General features: G+C 38.7%; 1 protein-coding gene across 2 annotated transcripts in view; it reads right to left on the bottom strand.

The window, feature by feature from the left end:
- LOC124612542 (mitogen-activated protein kinase p38b) overlaps nucleotides 1-16,755 on the bottom strand; it is a 105,469-nt gene that overhangs the window by 40,355 nt on the left and 48,359 nt on the right. For both annotated transcript variants that reach the window (XM_047140813.1, XM_047140812.1), the window contains exons 4-6: nucleotides 14,492-14,633; nucleotides 11,646-11,808; nucleotides 8,809-8,880 (exon numbers count right to left, since the gene is read on the bottom strand). In XM_047140813.1, the coding sequence (XP_046996769.1) occupies nucleotides 8,809-8,880; nucleotides 11,646-11,808; nucleotides 14,492-14,633 (377 nt within the window). The remainder of the gene's footprint in view (nucleotides 1-8,808; nucleotides 8,881-11,645; nucleotides 11,809-14,491; nucleotides 14,634-16,755) is intronic.

Here is a 16,755-nt window from a genome sequence, read left to right on the forward strand (position 1 = left end):
TGCGGAGGGCCGTCATTAGGAGTGTTCAGTGCATTGTGTATACAAGCACATGTCTACTCTGCCCAGCATTAAAGTCTGATGTTAGATGCACCACAGTTCGCTGCCTGTCCTGTTTTACCATTCTGCCCAGCCTACCATGTCCGACACCTATAACGAGGGATGGTTACTCGACCCACAACATCTGGACATTGTTTCATCTTGGTTTTGCAATGTGTTGAAGACACTCACCACAACACCCCTGGAACACCTGACAAGTCATACAGTTTCTGAAATCTCAACCCAAGCCTCCAGGCCATCACAATCTGCCCTCGGTCATACTCAGACAGATCACGCGCCTTCTCCATTCTATACACGGACAACACACTCACTGATAAAAGACGCATTGTGCGTGTGTCTGACTAGCAATCATTCCTCGCCAGGTGACACTGCTATTGCCCGGATGGGTTTATATCGATAGGTCAGTGCTCATGAGGTTCTGGCTGATCAGTGTACATGTGCTATTATAAGATAATAGTATCTGTCTGGCATGTAGCTGTAAACCTCAAACTCCTTAGTACTCATCACCGACTACAGCTTCTTAATAATACTGTTAAATGTTAGTGGCTTCAAACAAGTGAGTAAGCACAATACATTCAGAATATCGTAACAAGATTTTTGTCACAGATATTGACTACTACTTTACACAGTTCCCCAATTCCCTTCAAAAACTGCACAACTGATAACAAATTTTCATTTTGATAATATTTGATACAATGTGTCTTGAAGATGACATCTTTTACTGCTTCCCCCACCCCAGCCCACTGGTACAAGTGGTAATCATAAATTTCTCACTACTACTTAAAAGAAAACAGTTAATTAATCAATTTATTGTCTGTTTGTGGGCACATGGCAGCAGCCCAGATGCAGACTGGAATCCTTGCACTACATTAATATAGCATGCTGCCAAGAGCAGCCAAATCAAAACTGTGCAGTCTATTGGTAGTGTGGACTACTGTGCAGTAATTCATTTCCACTGCTGATGAAAATTAATTACCACACAATACTATGCATTATCGATGGTTTGCACAATTTGGTTTGAGTGTTCTAGCAGCTTGCTGCAATATTATGGTATGAGGATTTCAGTATGTACCAGGACTGCAGACAGGCACCTGCAAATAAAATAAAATAAAAATTAAAAAATAATAATTATATAACCTTTTTTTTAAGGTGACAATTAAAACTTTATGAGTAGCCTCCCATAGAAGAAGGGGAGTTTAATTTTTTCTATATTCCTATGCCTATGTTTACAATGGAAAGGTTTTTATGGTCCTTGTTGAAAAGGTGCTTCCTGATATTCCAAAACCAACATTTGTTACAATAATGAGCCTATTTCTTTCAAAGTCTGACCACTTCCACTGCAGATTTTCTGTAAACACACGCACACGCACACGCACACGCACACGCACACATACACACACACACACACACACACACACACACACACACACACAAAACAGAGAGTGCATGTTGCATTCAGTAACAGATCCAACAAGATTCCTTAACAAATTATACCAATACTTTTCTACCTGATATCAAGGTTATTACTTTTCTTGTAGGGAACAGACTTTGCTTTCATAAGTTGCTGTGGTAATTTAATTTTCTACTTTTCATATCTGTTAGTGTAACTACAGCTTATAGTTGCACAGACAGGTTTTAAATACCTTTAATAACTGTAAAGCAACTATAGCCAGAAAATTAAGAACTTTATACTGCTCAATTATTGTAACACAGTGTTAGAGCATTAGAAATGGAGATGATCTTTACATAACTTATATCATTGGTTGTGTAATGCCACAACTAATATTTTATATGAAACATGCAAAATGTACAAGTTGCAAGCAGATACAATAAATGCAACATTTTACAACAATTAAAATGAAGCTTCATACACAAGCCAAGGAACAACAATGCAAACAAGGATTTATTTTTCTGACTGCATCAATGAATAAATAGAACAGGAAGGGCATATTGCAACCTTAAGTTGTGTATTAAAATTCTGGTGGACATGATTATCCTTGCCGTGATGTAGCATTATGACTTGTGCCAGAGTTTAAATAATAATTGCTATTTGTAAATCTTTTCCTTTCCTCTAAAAACAAACATACTGGAAACATACCTGTTGAAGTTTCAGTTGCATACAAACAAACAGATCATCACCTGCATAAAAAACACTACTATCACGTAAAACAAAGCAGTAATACTTGCATTCAAGACCATGAACTATTAAATCTTAAAATATGTAATTTTCTGAAAAATACTCAATCTGAGGTACACAAAAATATCACGTACAAAGCACTAAACACCTGCAACTCCACTATTAATAAGAACAAAAAGGGGAGGGTGTTAAGAGTAACCTTTACTTACTGAAATGAGGAAAATTGTATACATTAAATAGCCAACATTTCATTTCACACTTACACAGTACACAATAGAATGTACAATGGCATCAACAATTATGTAGCAGTAAGCACTTTTTAAATATAGTTAAATTTATACTACGATAATCCACCCACTCTGAGAAAATCAGTTTTTAAATGTTCATCATTCAATAGCAGTCACCTACAAGCAAAAGGGAAATACAAAGACCCACTAAATTTGTTGCTCAAAACTTTTTTTCTGACTGTTGATGAAGCTATGTAAATGCCTTTGATACTGTTAGCTTAAGAACTGAGCTGCTTACGAGTAATAATCACTTATCAGAAGTGAAATTAGCATTATTATACTTACCATGCATACCACTCTTTCTCTTTATGCAGGGAATTCAAACTGCCAAATTTTCCCAATCAGCACAATGCAGAAATTAAGAACAAGAAGCACAGTTTTAGAAATACTGTATCCAACGTACTTAAAAAATTGAAAGAAGCTGGCACTGCAATACAAATTTGCATAATGAGCAAATGATATTATTGAAAACGCACTGATATGCAAACGATGCTTACTCCATTTTCAAGAAGAAATGCCACATTAAGCTAACTAGCCTTTTGACGCAGAAATCTTGTATGGTAATTTGAGTTGGAAGTTATTCTTTCAAATACTTCAAGGGGTTCTTTCTCACATGTACATTAGTCTTTCAATTAACTCAATAGAACATAAATTTTATTTAAACATCAAAATTTATTTTTTACCCTCCTGTAATCATTCAAAAGAGTTAGTGTTACACTTCCTGCTGGTTCCATTGTTTTTGTAGTAACTTTCTTTTCTATTTTTTCTTTCTAAGAAATTTTACTGAGGCTTTTCCTTGATACTCTGTTATCTTAAATTGATCTCATCAATCACATAACTGTGTAATTACAGTGAAGAGCATGCATGAATAGTATTTTCTTAGAATCTGCCAACCAAGAAATAAAGGAAGATTGCAATTTAACATCCTGTCAACAACAAGGTCAATAGAGACATAGTATGGGCTACGATTTGGGAAGGACGGCAAAGGAAATGGCTGTGTCCTTTCCAAAGGAGCTGTCTAGGTATTTTCTTTTAGCAATTTAAGGAAACCACAGCAAGCCTAAATCTGGCCATCTAAATGGGGATCTGATCTGCTGTCCTCCTGAGTGCAAGACAGTGTCTTGCCACTAAGTCATCTGGCTCGGTGCTTACCATAGGTCCATAAATAATACATCAAGTTGAATGAAGTAACCAATCCTGGTAATCGTTTCAACAGGTGAAATGCAACCTCAAACCCTCTGCAGGAACCTACAGAAGTTGTAGAAGCTGCAGTCACACATAACTCTGCTCACTCTACTTTTCCAGTGCTGGTAAATAGTGAAACTAGAGCTGAATGCACGTTTCCTAATTTCTGGAAACCAAATTACATGGTTCCACAATATTACAAAGTGAACACAAAATGATTTTTTATAGAATTCATACCAGAGAAAAGACTAGATTCAATATGTTCTAACCGAAGGAAAGTAGTATATCGTTCTGAACAAGGAGACCTATCAGAGGCAAAACTAGTAAAATACTAAGCTCCAGAAAATGTGCTCGGAAAATCACTGTTTATGTTATGTAGGACTTTTACATTTGTTTTGATATAAAATCTCTTGTTTTACACAAACTAGTTTCAGCAGGATCTTTGAGTCATCAGTAGGTTTTCAATTGTTTTCCTTCACCTTTCCCATTTATCGCTAAACCATTTAAAAAGCTTGTGTTTCAAGACACAGAATCCCATGTAATTTAGTTTCGTTGGTTCGTGAATAGTCAGTATCTTCACTAAGATGAAATTTTGCTTTTATCGACACGTTCACAAACATAAATGTGTGACTGACTATCCATCACAGCGGCAGCATCAACATGGGATACACCTTAGGATAAAATCTAAGCATTTTGCAACATAGTAGACAAATCAATAACAACATGTTCTATCGGCCCAGATAACGCAGACAATTCACAATGTCTGTAACAGACTTGGCCTGTTGTACAGTGTGTGTCGACGAATTCTAGCGAATGAACTGAACATCAAATTAATTGCAGAGGAGTTCGTCCTGTGCATTCTCAGCATTGACCAATGAAACCACAAAACTCAGACGTGCACTGAGCTGCAGTAAGATGAATCTTGGGTCTACAGTTATGACCCTGAAACGAAGCAGCAATCTTCACAACAGAAAACGACATCTTCTCCAAGACCAAGAGAAGCTTGATGAGTTGACAGAAACATAGAGTCAATGCTGACCTTTGAACATTCGGGGAATAGGGCTTAAGGAGTTTGTTCCACCTGATCACACCACCGATGGGTAGTTTTACTGCACAACATTGAAGCGACTGAGGGAAAATGTTTGACACAAATGGCTAGAGTTGTGGAAAAAGAAAGACTGGTTGGTGCATCATGACAATGCACACCTCGCTTGTTTAGAAGGAATTCCTGGTCAGAAACAACATGGCACCGGTCCCCATTGCTCCCTCCTCACCAGATCTAGCCCCGTGCCACTTCTACCTGTTCCCGATGATGAAAATTACATTAAAAGCACGATGTTTTGACTCAATTGAAGACCTCCAAGTGGAATTGCAATGGGTTCTGAATATCTTTCATCCTGTAGGCTTCCAGGAGTGCTTCCAAAAATGAGAACAACACTTGGATCATTGCACACATGCCCGTGGTTACTAATTTGAACATGGCAGAGGAAATTAGGACGTAAGAACAGTTTTCCGATTTTTACAATGAAATTCTCAGATATTTTGTGTAGCACCTCATACATAACACAAAGAGTCTCAACAAAATTAAAGGGGTGAAAAGATGCTGCATTCTTTAACTCCCCCATACTGGTTAGGCCTTAAGGGGATACGGAATCGGATTTTGGGTTAAAAAATCGAATTTTTTTTTATTGGCGTATTATATTCTGCCATGTTTTCTCTTTAAAATGACGTATCATACATAGCTCTACTACAATTATAACTACTTTATTTTTATATATTTGTGAGATCGGGTATTGCGCTTTAGTTATACACGTCTCTCGTGGCTGGCCATGAACTTTTTGGCAGTACCTTTAAAGTGACATGAATTCAAATATCCCGGTTTCCAGCGACTATTTATACACTAGTTGCCCGAAAATGTTTCTCTCTGGTTTCCTCAAGTTACTCTTTGACTTTGTGGCGGGACTGTTTTGTAAACAGTGTAATATAAGAAAGTAGTTGTTGTTGAGTTATTTCGTATTTAGTGCTTCATTTTTCGCAGTGAAAATGCCTAGAGCTAAAGCAAAAGTATTTAAAAAGCGTGTGAACTGGCAAAAGAAAAGAAATAATGATTCATTAGCAAAGCAAAGCAGTTCATCATCATCACTGTTGGAAAATGTGAATCCACTTATTACTGATTTGCCGAACGAACTTACACCAAATGAAAACAGTGCTTCTCATAAAAAACTAAGAGATTTGGAAGAGAAATATAATTTACTTGATAGAGGGAATGAAGTTTTTGAACTCATTGATACGAATATATTGTGTGAAGCTCTTGAAAACAGTTTGTGCTGCAAAAAATGTCATGGAAACGTTTCTCTGAAAGTAGAATCCCATGTTGGCCTGGCTGCCCAGTTTAATTTAATATGCAGTGTTTGTAAATACAGCTGTAAGTTTCCAAGTTCGGTTTCAGTAACTGTAAATAATGGATACAAGAAAACTGAACTTTATAGTGTAAATATTAGGTTAGTTTATGGATTGCGAGCAATTGGTAAGGGCAAAGCAGCTGGTGATATGCTATGTGGTGTTCTAAATCTTCCAAGTGCACCTTCAAAGTTTGAAGCTTACAATTATGTACTAGGATCTGCAGTTGAAGATGTAGCACAGAAGTCAATGCAGGTTGCTGTGGAAGAAGCAGTGGAAGAAAATGACGGCAGTCGTGACCTCACAGTGGCGTTTGATGGCACGTGGCAGAAAAGGGGCCACACCTCCAACAATGGTGTTGTAACAGCAACTAGTGTTGATACTGGCAAGGTTATTGATGTTGCAATAATGTCTAAATACTGTAGGTGCACAGGCAGGCTGAAAAATGAACACAGTGATGACTGTATTGCTAATTATTATGGTAGTAGTGGTGGCATGGAGGTTGCTGGGGTGAAGAAAATTTTTCATCGCTCTTCACAGTGGTATAATGTTCGCTATGTCAAATATCTGGGAGATGGTGACTCTAAAGCATTCAAAGAAGTTTTGGAAAGCAAACCATATGGAAACAGTGTAAATATAAGCAAACTTGAATGTATAGGACATGTGCAGAAGAGAATGGGTGCCAGGCTGAGAAGGTTAAAATCAGTTATGAAAGGGAAAAAACTAGATGATGGGAAAACCTTGGATGGCAGAGGAAGATTGACTGATTCCATAATAGACCACATTCAGAACTGCTATGGCCTTGCAATCAGGCAAAATACAGGCAATCTTGAAGAAATGAGGAGAGCTATATGGGCTTTATATTTCCACACCGCATCCACGGATGAGCATCCACAACATGGTTTGTGCCCCAAAGGTGAAAACAGCTGGTGTAAATACAATAGGGGACTAACAACAGGAGAGAAATACATTCACCACCACAGTCTACCATCAGCCATCATGGCAGAAATAAAGCCCATTTTCAGAGATCTGGCTGACAGAAGTCTTCTGATGAAATGTCTTCATGGAAAAACGCAGAACCCCAACGAGTGCTTGAATAGTGTGATATGGCATCGTCTCCCAAAAACAGTGTTTGTCGGAATTAATACACTACATTTTGGTGTGTATGATGCTGTGGCAACCTTCAATCTTGGAAATATAACTAAATACCAGGTCCTTCAAAAGTTGGGTATGTGTGTTGGTTCCCGTACGGTACGTGCTATGTTCTTTTTAGATCAGCACAGACTAAGGCATGCTGATAATATAATCAAGACATTAGTGAAAAAAGCAAGACAGGTGCAGAGGGGTGCCAAAAGAAGACTTGAAGATGATTATGAAGACTGTGAAGGGGGTATTAGCTACGGATCAGGAATGTTTTAATCTTCTTTCTCCGTTTCCCGTAAGTTTACTTTTTACTTCATCTAGGAACATTATCTCAGGTACTGGTCAACCTAGAAGTCTGAAATTTTTATGACGTAGTGACATAGGTCCCTATTACATACTGAAACAACGATTTTTTAATTACTTGATTTACAAAAGACTTAGGGGTGATAGTCTAGTAAAAAGCGATGGAAAAAATTTACTTAAAAATAAATGTACAATATCTCTGTAAGAAAATACTTTGACAATAAACTGTTGTTTCAGTATTGTTGTAACATATGAATGCACATACAGTAAAATTTTTACCTCTCTGTCTCCAGTAGTTTGTGAGAAAATGTTCCCTATAGTAGGCATATATTAACATTGCGGGGATAGGTGATTCCGTATCCCCTTAAGAGAAACACATGGATTCATAACAATAATGGAAATTCTTGGCTGGAACATCACATAAAATAAGGGAAAGGCAACCAGTCACTTACAGCAGACTGGTATGGGACACACAGACGCACATGACAACAAATAGTATTCACACTAACTTCAAGCTCTTGCTTTTTTTCTAACAAAAGTGTACACGTACATGCACATGCCCCCGTACGCGCGCGCACACACACACACACACACACACACACACACACACACACACACACACACACAAAGCATGCAACCAATCTGTCCGCTATAGGAGCATGGTGCCTTACCCTTATTTTATGAGTTTACATTCAGTACTACTAGTCTGCACGGATTTAAAACTGAATCACCACGTAAGTCAAGGTCAGAGTTGCTGAAACAATTCTTAGAAAAATATACTAAAATGACATTGCTTAGAATTCTATTGCTCAATCAAGTATTGAATCTTTAGTATTATTGCCCCATCTCGGTTCTTCCAGTGTTAACACAAGAGAGGAAGTTCAATGAAGACCAACATTATTTGCCTCAATATAGATTAGTGTACAATATTAGACGCTGCCTCAACATATGTCAAAATGTTCAAAATAAGTGAAACCCACTCTTGAAATTCTAAAGCTGATTCTTCTGTCAGTGACAGAAAATACCATTGATCTATGTCTTATATCAAAAAAAATATTTCAGTGGCAAAATGATAGAGAGTGTAGATCAAATGTTCATAATTCACTATTATAAGATACAAAGTTAACTATGGCACATAGGAATGGCAGCCCAGTTTTCATAAACTGGCATCAGTTGGAATTACAGTTTCTTTGGTTAATTTACAACATAAAGGTTTGCAATGATAAGGTACATTTTTACAATAAATGATATTGCCCAGAGCGTAAACTAAATCAAGAACTTTTTGGTAAAGGATACGATCTGTTCCTGGAAATAATGTCCTTCCTGTCAGCAACTCTGCCATTATACAGCCAACAGACCAGATATCAACTGTTAAGATAAATATCATCATTACATTTACATACTTTCTAATATATCAAAAAATAATAAATTTTTGAAAATAAAATATGATTCAATTGATAAACTACTCACCAAGTGGTGGCAGGAGAATACACAAATAAAAGAGCTGTGCAAGGTTTTGGAGCCACTGGTTCCTCCTCCTGGCAAGATTGAAGGGGAAAGAAGAGGGAGGAAGGGAAGGAGTGGCGAGGTTTAGGGAATGGGGATAGTTCAGAAAAACTACACAGACCCCTGGCTCAGGGAAAACTTACCGGACGGGATGAATAGGAAAATATGATAGTTGGTAATTGTGCTGGATGAGAGTTGAAAAATTGATAGCTTTACGTTGCAAAATAGGGCAATAAGCAGGACAAGTTACTGACAAAACATCATGCAACAGCTAATAAAAATTGAAAGCTATGCGGATCATACGTGGTAGAGGTGGGGGTGAGGGAAAAAAGAAAGGCATAAAATAAATGGTATAGAATGCTGAAAGTGAATGATGAAAGGAATATTTGTTGAGAAACAATTCTGAGGCTGAAGAAATTAAAAAAAAAAAAAAAAAAATTAATGTAAATTAAGGCCATTTGTGTGGCAAGAACCATGGACATTTTTAATGCCAGTTCCCATCTGTGGAGTTCTGAGAAACTGGTGTCTGGGAGAAGAATCCAGATGGTATATGTGTTGGAACGGGCACCAAGGTTTTGGCTGTCATGTTGTAGAGCATATTCTGGAAATCCCATATGTTGCCAGTGTACACCTTCTGTCAATGCCCATTTATCCTAACTAATAACTTGATGGTAGTCTTACCAGTACAGAAGGATGAACAGCGTTTACGTAACAGCTGGTACATGACGAACGTCATTTCACAAGTGGCTCTCCCTTTGATAATATATGTTCTGCCAGTTGCAGGGCTGGTATAGATGGTGGTAGCAGGGTCCATAGGGCAAGCCCAGCAGCGTGGATCACAGAGGAAAAAGGCATGGCCGCAATAGGAGCACATGCTCTGAACAGGATAATGTGGAGGTGGGGGTGGGGGGCGAAAAGCTATTCTAGGTGTGGTGGGAAAAATGCCTGATAGAATGGACCTCATTTCAGGGCATGATTTTCGGAAGTCATAACTTTGTTGAAGTAGCTGACTAATAGATTCAAGACCAGGATAAAACTGAGTGACAAGACGTGCATTCCCACGTTGTTTTTTGGTGGTATCAGCATTACCTGGACTGGATGTAACGGCCTGGGAAATCTGCTTTTCAATTAAGCCAGTGGGGTAATTATTTGACATGTAAAGGATGGCAACAGTCAAAATTTAAGTACTGTTGTTTGTGTGTAGGTTTAATTTGAAGAGAAGCGTGTAGCTGACACTTGGTGCAGATGAGGTCAACATCAAGGAAAGTGGGATGGGATTCAGAACAGGATCTTGTGAAATTTAATTGTGAGAATGTATTAGGAGATTCCAATAATTGTAAAAGGGTATAGCCTCACCATGAGTCCATGTGACTACGATGTCCTCAATGTATCTATACCAAACCTAAGGATCCCAGGAAAGGCCCCTCCAAGCGACCCATTTTAAGATTGGAATAGGAATGATCATCACGGTTCCCATGGCTGTGCCCTTAATTTGTTTGTACGTCTGCCCCTCAAAAGTAAAGTAGTTGCTGGGAAGTATAAAGTTGATTAAGGTGAGCAGAGAGAACATCATAGGTTTGAAATAAGATGGACATTGGCTGAGGTAATGTTCATCAGCAGACTGACCACATACATGGGGGGATGTTGGAACAGAGAGAGAGCAATGTGTGTGGTGGGAGTGGGTGGGTGGGCACAGATTTTGGATGATCTTGGAAATGGTTAGTGCCTTTAATATAGGAGAGGAATCATTGTAGTATATGTTGCAGGTGTTGATCAACTAAGGCAGATATACATTCAGTGGAGGCTTGGAAGCCAGCAACAATGGGACGACCAGGGTGATTGGGTTTGTGGATCTTAAGAAGAAGGTAAAAGGTGAGAGTGTGTGGTTTGAGTGGGGTAAGAAGTTCTATGGACTGAGGTTTTAGTCCTTGTGAGGGGCCTGAGGTTTTAAGAAAGGACTGTAGGTCAGTGTGTACCACAGCGATAGAATCTTGATGGCAGATTCTGTACATACAGGTGCCAGAAAACGGGTGTAGTCACTCACTTACATGCTCCCATAAAATGTATCACAGTGGTAGATCTCCCGAATGAGGAAAGTTTGGAAGGTAGGAGACGAGATACTGGCAGAAGTAAAACTGTGAGTACCAGGTGTGAGTCGTGCTTCGGTAGCTCAGATGGTAGAGCACTTGCCCGCAAAAGGCAAAAGTCCCGAGTTCGAGCCTCGGTCGGGCACACAGTTTTAATCTGCCAGGAAGTTTCACAGTGGTAGATCCTTCGTCCATGAGCAGGCTATAATTGAGTCATCAGATTTTAGTGAACAAAGAGCCTGGAGTTCAGCAGTGGGCAGGATGCACATTTCTTTAGCCCCTATTTGTGTTTTATCCTGCCGCCACTTGGCGGGTATATTTTTTATCTATCCAATTATATTATATTTACACACTTCAACAGAAATTGGTGACTCCCTACTATTTAAAGACAATTTAACAAGTGTTTTTAGTGTTCTTTGGTGACATGAAACACTTGTGATATATTCTGCATGCAAATCACTTAAAACTTCTCAGATTAAAAAAAAAAAGATATCATTAAAGAGAGTTATAAGAAGTTTTATCAAGAGAACACTATATTACCTGTTTGATTGTAGTGCATCCAATTAAGCATTATCTCTGGTGCTCTGTACCACCGCGTAGCCACATATCCAGTCATTTCACTCTCTGTTGGCCGAGCTAAACCAAAATCTAATATTTTCAATTCACAGTCTTCATTCACTGCGATATTCGATGGCTTAAGATCCTATTTAAGACCATCACAACAACATTAATTATCTTTTATTTAGTTTTATTATTATTACTTTTTCATAATGAAAAATTCACAATCAAAATTCTCATTCCAAATAGGCAACAATATAAAGCAAAGCAAATTGTCTCATCTCTTAATATACAGAAGTCATTTACGTTTGTTTGAAGTAAAATTTTCTGGAACTAACACAACACAAAACATAATATCACATGCAATTAAAACTGTATTTCTAACTTAATAGTAATATAATAGAGGGAAACATTCCACGTGGGAAAAATATATCTAAAAAGAAAGATGACGAAACTTACCAAACAAAAGCGCTGGCAGGTCGATAGACACACAAACAAACACAAACATACACACAAAATTCTAGCTTTCGCAACCAATGGTTGCCTCGTCAGGAAAGAGGGAAGGAGAAGGAAAGACAAAAGGATATGGGTTTTAAGGGAGAGGGTAAGGAGTCATTCCAATCCCGGGAGCGGAAAGACTTACCTTAGGGGGAAAAAAGGACAGGTATACACTCGCACACACACACACATATCCATCCACACATACACAGACACAAGCAGACATTTGTAAAGGCAAAGAGTTTGGGCATTTTTTGTTGGTAATGAGGATCACCCTGTGGCTAAACATGCCTTGGTGCACGGCCAGCACATCTTGGCACAGTGTTACACCGTCCGGGTTATCTGGATACTTCCCACTAACACCAACCTGTCAGAACTCCGGAGATGGGAACTTGCCCTTCAGCATATCCTTTCTTCTCGCTATCCGCCAGGCCTCAATCTCCGCTAATTTCTAATTTCAATTTGCCGCCGCTCATACCTCACCTGTCTTTCAACTTCATCTTTGCCTCTGTACATCCGCCCCGACTGACATCTCTGCCCAAAAAATGCCCAAACTCTTTGCCTTTACAAATGTCTGCTTGTGTCTGTGTATGTGTGGATGGATATGTGTGTGTGTGCGAGTGTATACCTGTCCTTTTTTCCCCCTAAGGTAAGTCTTTCCGCTCCCGGGATTGGAATGACTCCTTACCCTCTCCCTTAAAACCCATATCCTTTTGTCTTTCCTTCTCCTTCCCTCTTTCCTGACGAGGCAACCATTGGTTGCGAAAGCTAGAATTTTGTGTGTATGTTTGTGTTTGTTTGTGTGTCTATCGACCTGCCAGCGCTTTTGTTTGGTAAGTTTCGTCATCTTTCTTTTTAGATATAACTTAATAGTAAACTAATGGAAGAGGGTTTGATGACAAAGTAACATGCAGGACAAACCCAGCTGTGAAAAGCCGAAGATCATAAAGTATGAAGAAGTATTGAAGAGGCCTATGTCCAGCAGTGGATGATAAATAGCCAATAATGATCTCAGATGAATTGCTATTTTGAATGTGCATATAATTCAAGAATAAGGTACAAAGGAATTTGGCTTTCAGGACCAGGTTTTCTAAGTTTCTGGTAGCTGAAGGCAATGATTTTTGTCAATAGACATTTTATTTAAAAAAAAAAAAAAAGTGTGCATGTGTGTGTGTGTGTGTGTGTGTGTGTGTGGGGGGGGGGGGGGGACCTCATAAGGCCTCATAGATATATATGATTCAGTAAGATTTCAACAATAACACAATTTACTGGTATCAAACTATTGAAAGAGTACATGACAAACAACACACTATAATAATCTTCGCAATTTATGCTGTCTACAGCTGCACTGCCAGCCACAGCAACTGGCAATTCAGTTACATTTGCTTTATTTTGTGAACACTCATTCTTTTTATAGCATCTTTATCAAAATTTGTATTGGAGTTCCCTTTCTTTTGTGCCCGGGGAGGGGGTATCAGGGGTAAGGGTGCAGAAGATATGGCAAGAAGGCAAGGATCACACCTAATCAGCTTCAGGAGGATTAATAAACTATTGTTTTGTTGTGAGAGTGACTCTGATATTCTTATACTGTGATTTAGGAAATCTCTGTCTAATTGCCTGTCTTTGTCACTATGCAGTCTTCAGAATAACCAGTCTTTCACTGTTAATCTACAAAACTTGATAGGCACGACGATAGTATCTTCTAATTGTCCCATATCAAACTTTATAAATGTAAAACTATGAATGTTATACATATTGCAAACTACATATGTAATGGAAAGTCCTGTGTGGAATACAAATAATGGAAATAGTAAAGGTAGCACCTCACTGTATATTTATATTGAGCCACCAACACACACACACACACACACACACACACACACACACACACACTGAAAATGTAGACATATTTCTCTGGGCCCACGGGACAATACAACAGCCATGCAGGTGTGTGTGTGTGTGTGTGTGTGTGTGTGTGTGTGTGTGTGTGTGTCACCAGATCTGAAAAGTGTTCGAAAGCTTAGTAATGTTTTCAGTCTTGTTTATGTGACTATTGATGAACCAAAGCCTCCTCTATATGGTGATTTGTTACCATTATTCCTTAGATCACATACTGCTAACTCTGCTATATAGACTTTCTAGACAGTTAAAGTTAATTACAGAAGTCGGATCTATACCACCATCCAATAATTACAACTGTAAGTACTCATTAAAGGAACAAAATAAGGAAATGTGGAGAAGATTTACATGGCATGGTGGGGGGACTGAGCACACAAAGCCACAAAACTCAAGGGCCATGCAACCATATAAAATAGTGAAAGTAAACTCACCCTATGAATTATTCCAGCTGAATGGATGTATTTCAGACCTCTCAGTATCTGATAAACTAGGAACTGTACATGGTCATCAGTCAGTTTTTGTGTTCTTACAATATTGTTTAGGTCAGCACCCATTAAGTGAGTCACCAAGTAACTAAAACAAAAATCTTATTACAAACTGAATTTCAATATAAAAACAAGCAATGTAACATTACATAACATAAAGAAGACAATACGTCACATTACTGCAAACAAAAGATTAAATAGCGATAAGTAAAATAAGGGTAAGGCGGCCACAGATTGACGTGTGGCACATAGACACATCTAACAAACAATTGTATTCACATTAGGTTTTGATCTTGTTCTTTTTCTAACAAAAGTACCCACATTCACACTCAACTAGACTGCCACCCAAATGCATGCCCCACAGCAAGACTGATTATTGAGAACAGTTGCCTAGGCAAATGGTAGTGGGGGGAGTGTAGTGAACAACGCATGAGGCTAGGAGGGAAGGGGGGAGGGGGAGAGAATGCCAGGAAGGAGGAGGGAGAAGAAAGAGTGGCGGGAGAAGGCAGTGCATAATCTGGACAGGGAAGGAGTGGTGCACACCAAAGAGAAGGGAAAAGGTAAGTGAGGTTGTGGAAAATTGGCTAGCGGTTAACTAACAGTGAGTAACTTCAATGGTGTGCTTCCAGGTGTTCTGCAGAGTGGTTGTTTCCATTTTATGCACAATATATAACACAATTTACAGCTTGTTTTACAACTCAATCACTACATAAACAGCTGAATTCATTGTTGTAATAATTACACCGATGCCCTCTCAAGATCTTACCTCAACCAGTAAAATATACATAAAATTCAAATACCCAATTTCACAGCCAATTCCACTATTGAGACACTAGATTTTAAGTCATTGGCAGATGGTGAGAAATGGACTAGACTCTTTATTGCAGAGGTTGCAACACTTACTATAATAGCAAACACTCACACTTACAATACTCCTCTGAGCGACACACTTCTCCAAAAAAATTACCTGAAAAAGAATTCTTATCTCCATAACAGAAAAACTGTGCAGACAGAGACTTTTTTTAAATGCCAGCAACAGCCCTCAACTAACTTAACATTGTAGACACCTCAAGAAGTCAAAACAGATGTCCACATGCTGTTCCTTCCATAGAAAAAACTCTTGTGCCACAGTTTATATCTGAGTCAGGTTATCAAGAGTTGAATGGTATGGGCATTCAATATGTTACAAATCTGCAGTATTCACTCATTCATCAACATTTAATAAACTGTTGTTATACAGAATTCATCAGAGCATTCAATCATAAAAACATGAGGTGGTGAGAAGAAATTCTCTGTATATTAAGTAACTGGATACATAAAAAAAAATTACTATCCAAGTGGCAGCAACAGAAAACACACACACACACACACACACACATACACACACAAAGTTTTACTTTGCAAGCTTTCAAATCCAGTGGCTCCTTCTTCTGGCAAAAGAGTTGAAAGGGAAGGAAGAGGGAGCAAGGAAAATGACTGGAGAGGTTTAGGAAAATGGGTAGAGTTCAGAAAAGTTACCCCGAACCCCAGATCAGGGGACACATACTGGGCGGGATGATAAGGAGCGACTGACTGTTCCTTCTCACTCTGTCCAGTAAGTGTCCCCTGATCCAGGCTTCCGAATTCTACCCCTTTACCTAAGCCTCTCCCATCCTTTTCCTTCATCCCTCTTCCTTCCCCTTAAACCTTTCTGATGGAAGGAAGAGCCACTGGCTTCAAAAGCTTGCAAAATAAAACCTTTTTTTATGCATCAGTTCTCATGCTGCGATTGGTGAATAATTTTTATTTTTTATTTATTCAGTTACATTCTATATTTTTAAGTGTAAAATTTGTTTCCACGATCACAGGTGGCTAGGCTGTATGGTAGGGACTCCTCGGTATGGAATTGGTGGGAGCTGTCAAAGTGGAAGTAGTGCTAGTGCTTAGTAGGATTGACATGGACAGAAGAACTGATGTAGCAATCTTTGAGGTGGAGGTCAACATCTAAAAAGGTGGCTTGTTGGGTTGAGTAGGACCAGGAGAAGCAAATGGGGGAGAAGTAGTTGAGGTTCTGAAGGAATGTGAATAGGGTGTCCTTGATCCAGATTGAAAGGATGCCAACAATTAATCTGCACTTCCTTCCAAAACTAAATTTGGTGATCCCTTGATGCCTTGAAATGTGTCCTACTAACCGATCCCTTCCTCTAATCAAATTGTGCCACAAATTCCTC

This window comes from Schistocerca americana, chromosome 4 (genome assembly GCF_021461395.2).
Source record: "Schistocerca americana isolate TAMUIC-IGC-003095 chromosome 4, iqSchAmer2.1, whole genome shotgun sequence".
NCBI classification, from domain to species: Eukaryota; Metazoa; Arthropoda; class Insecta; order Orthoptera; family Acrididae; genus Schistocerca; species Schistocerca americana.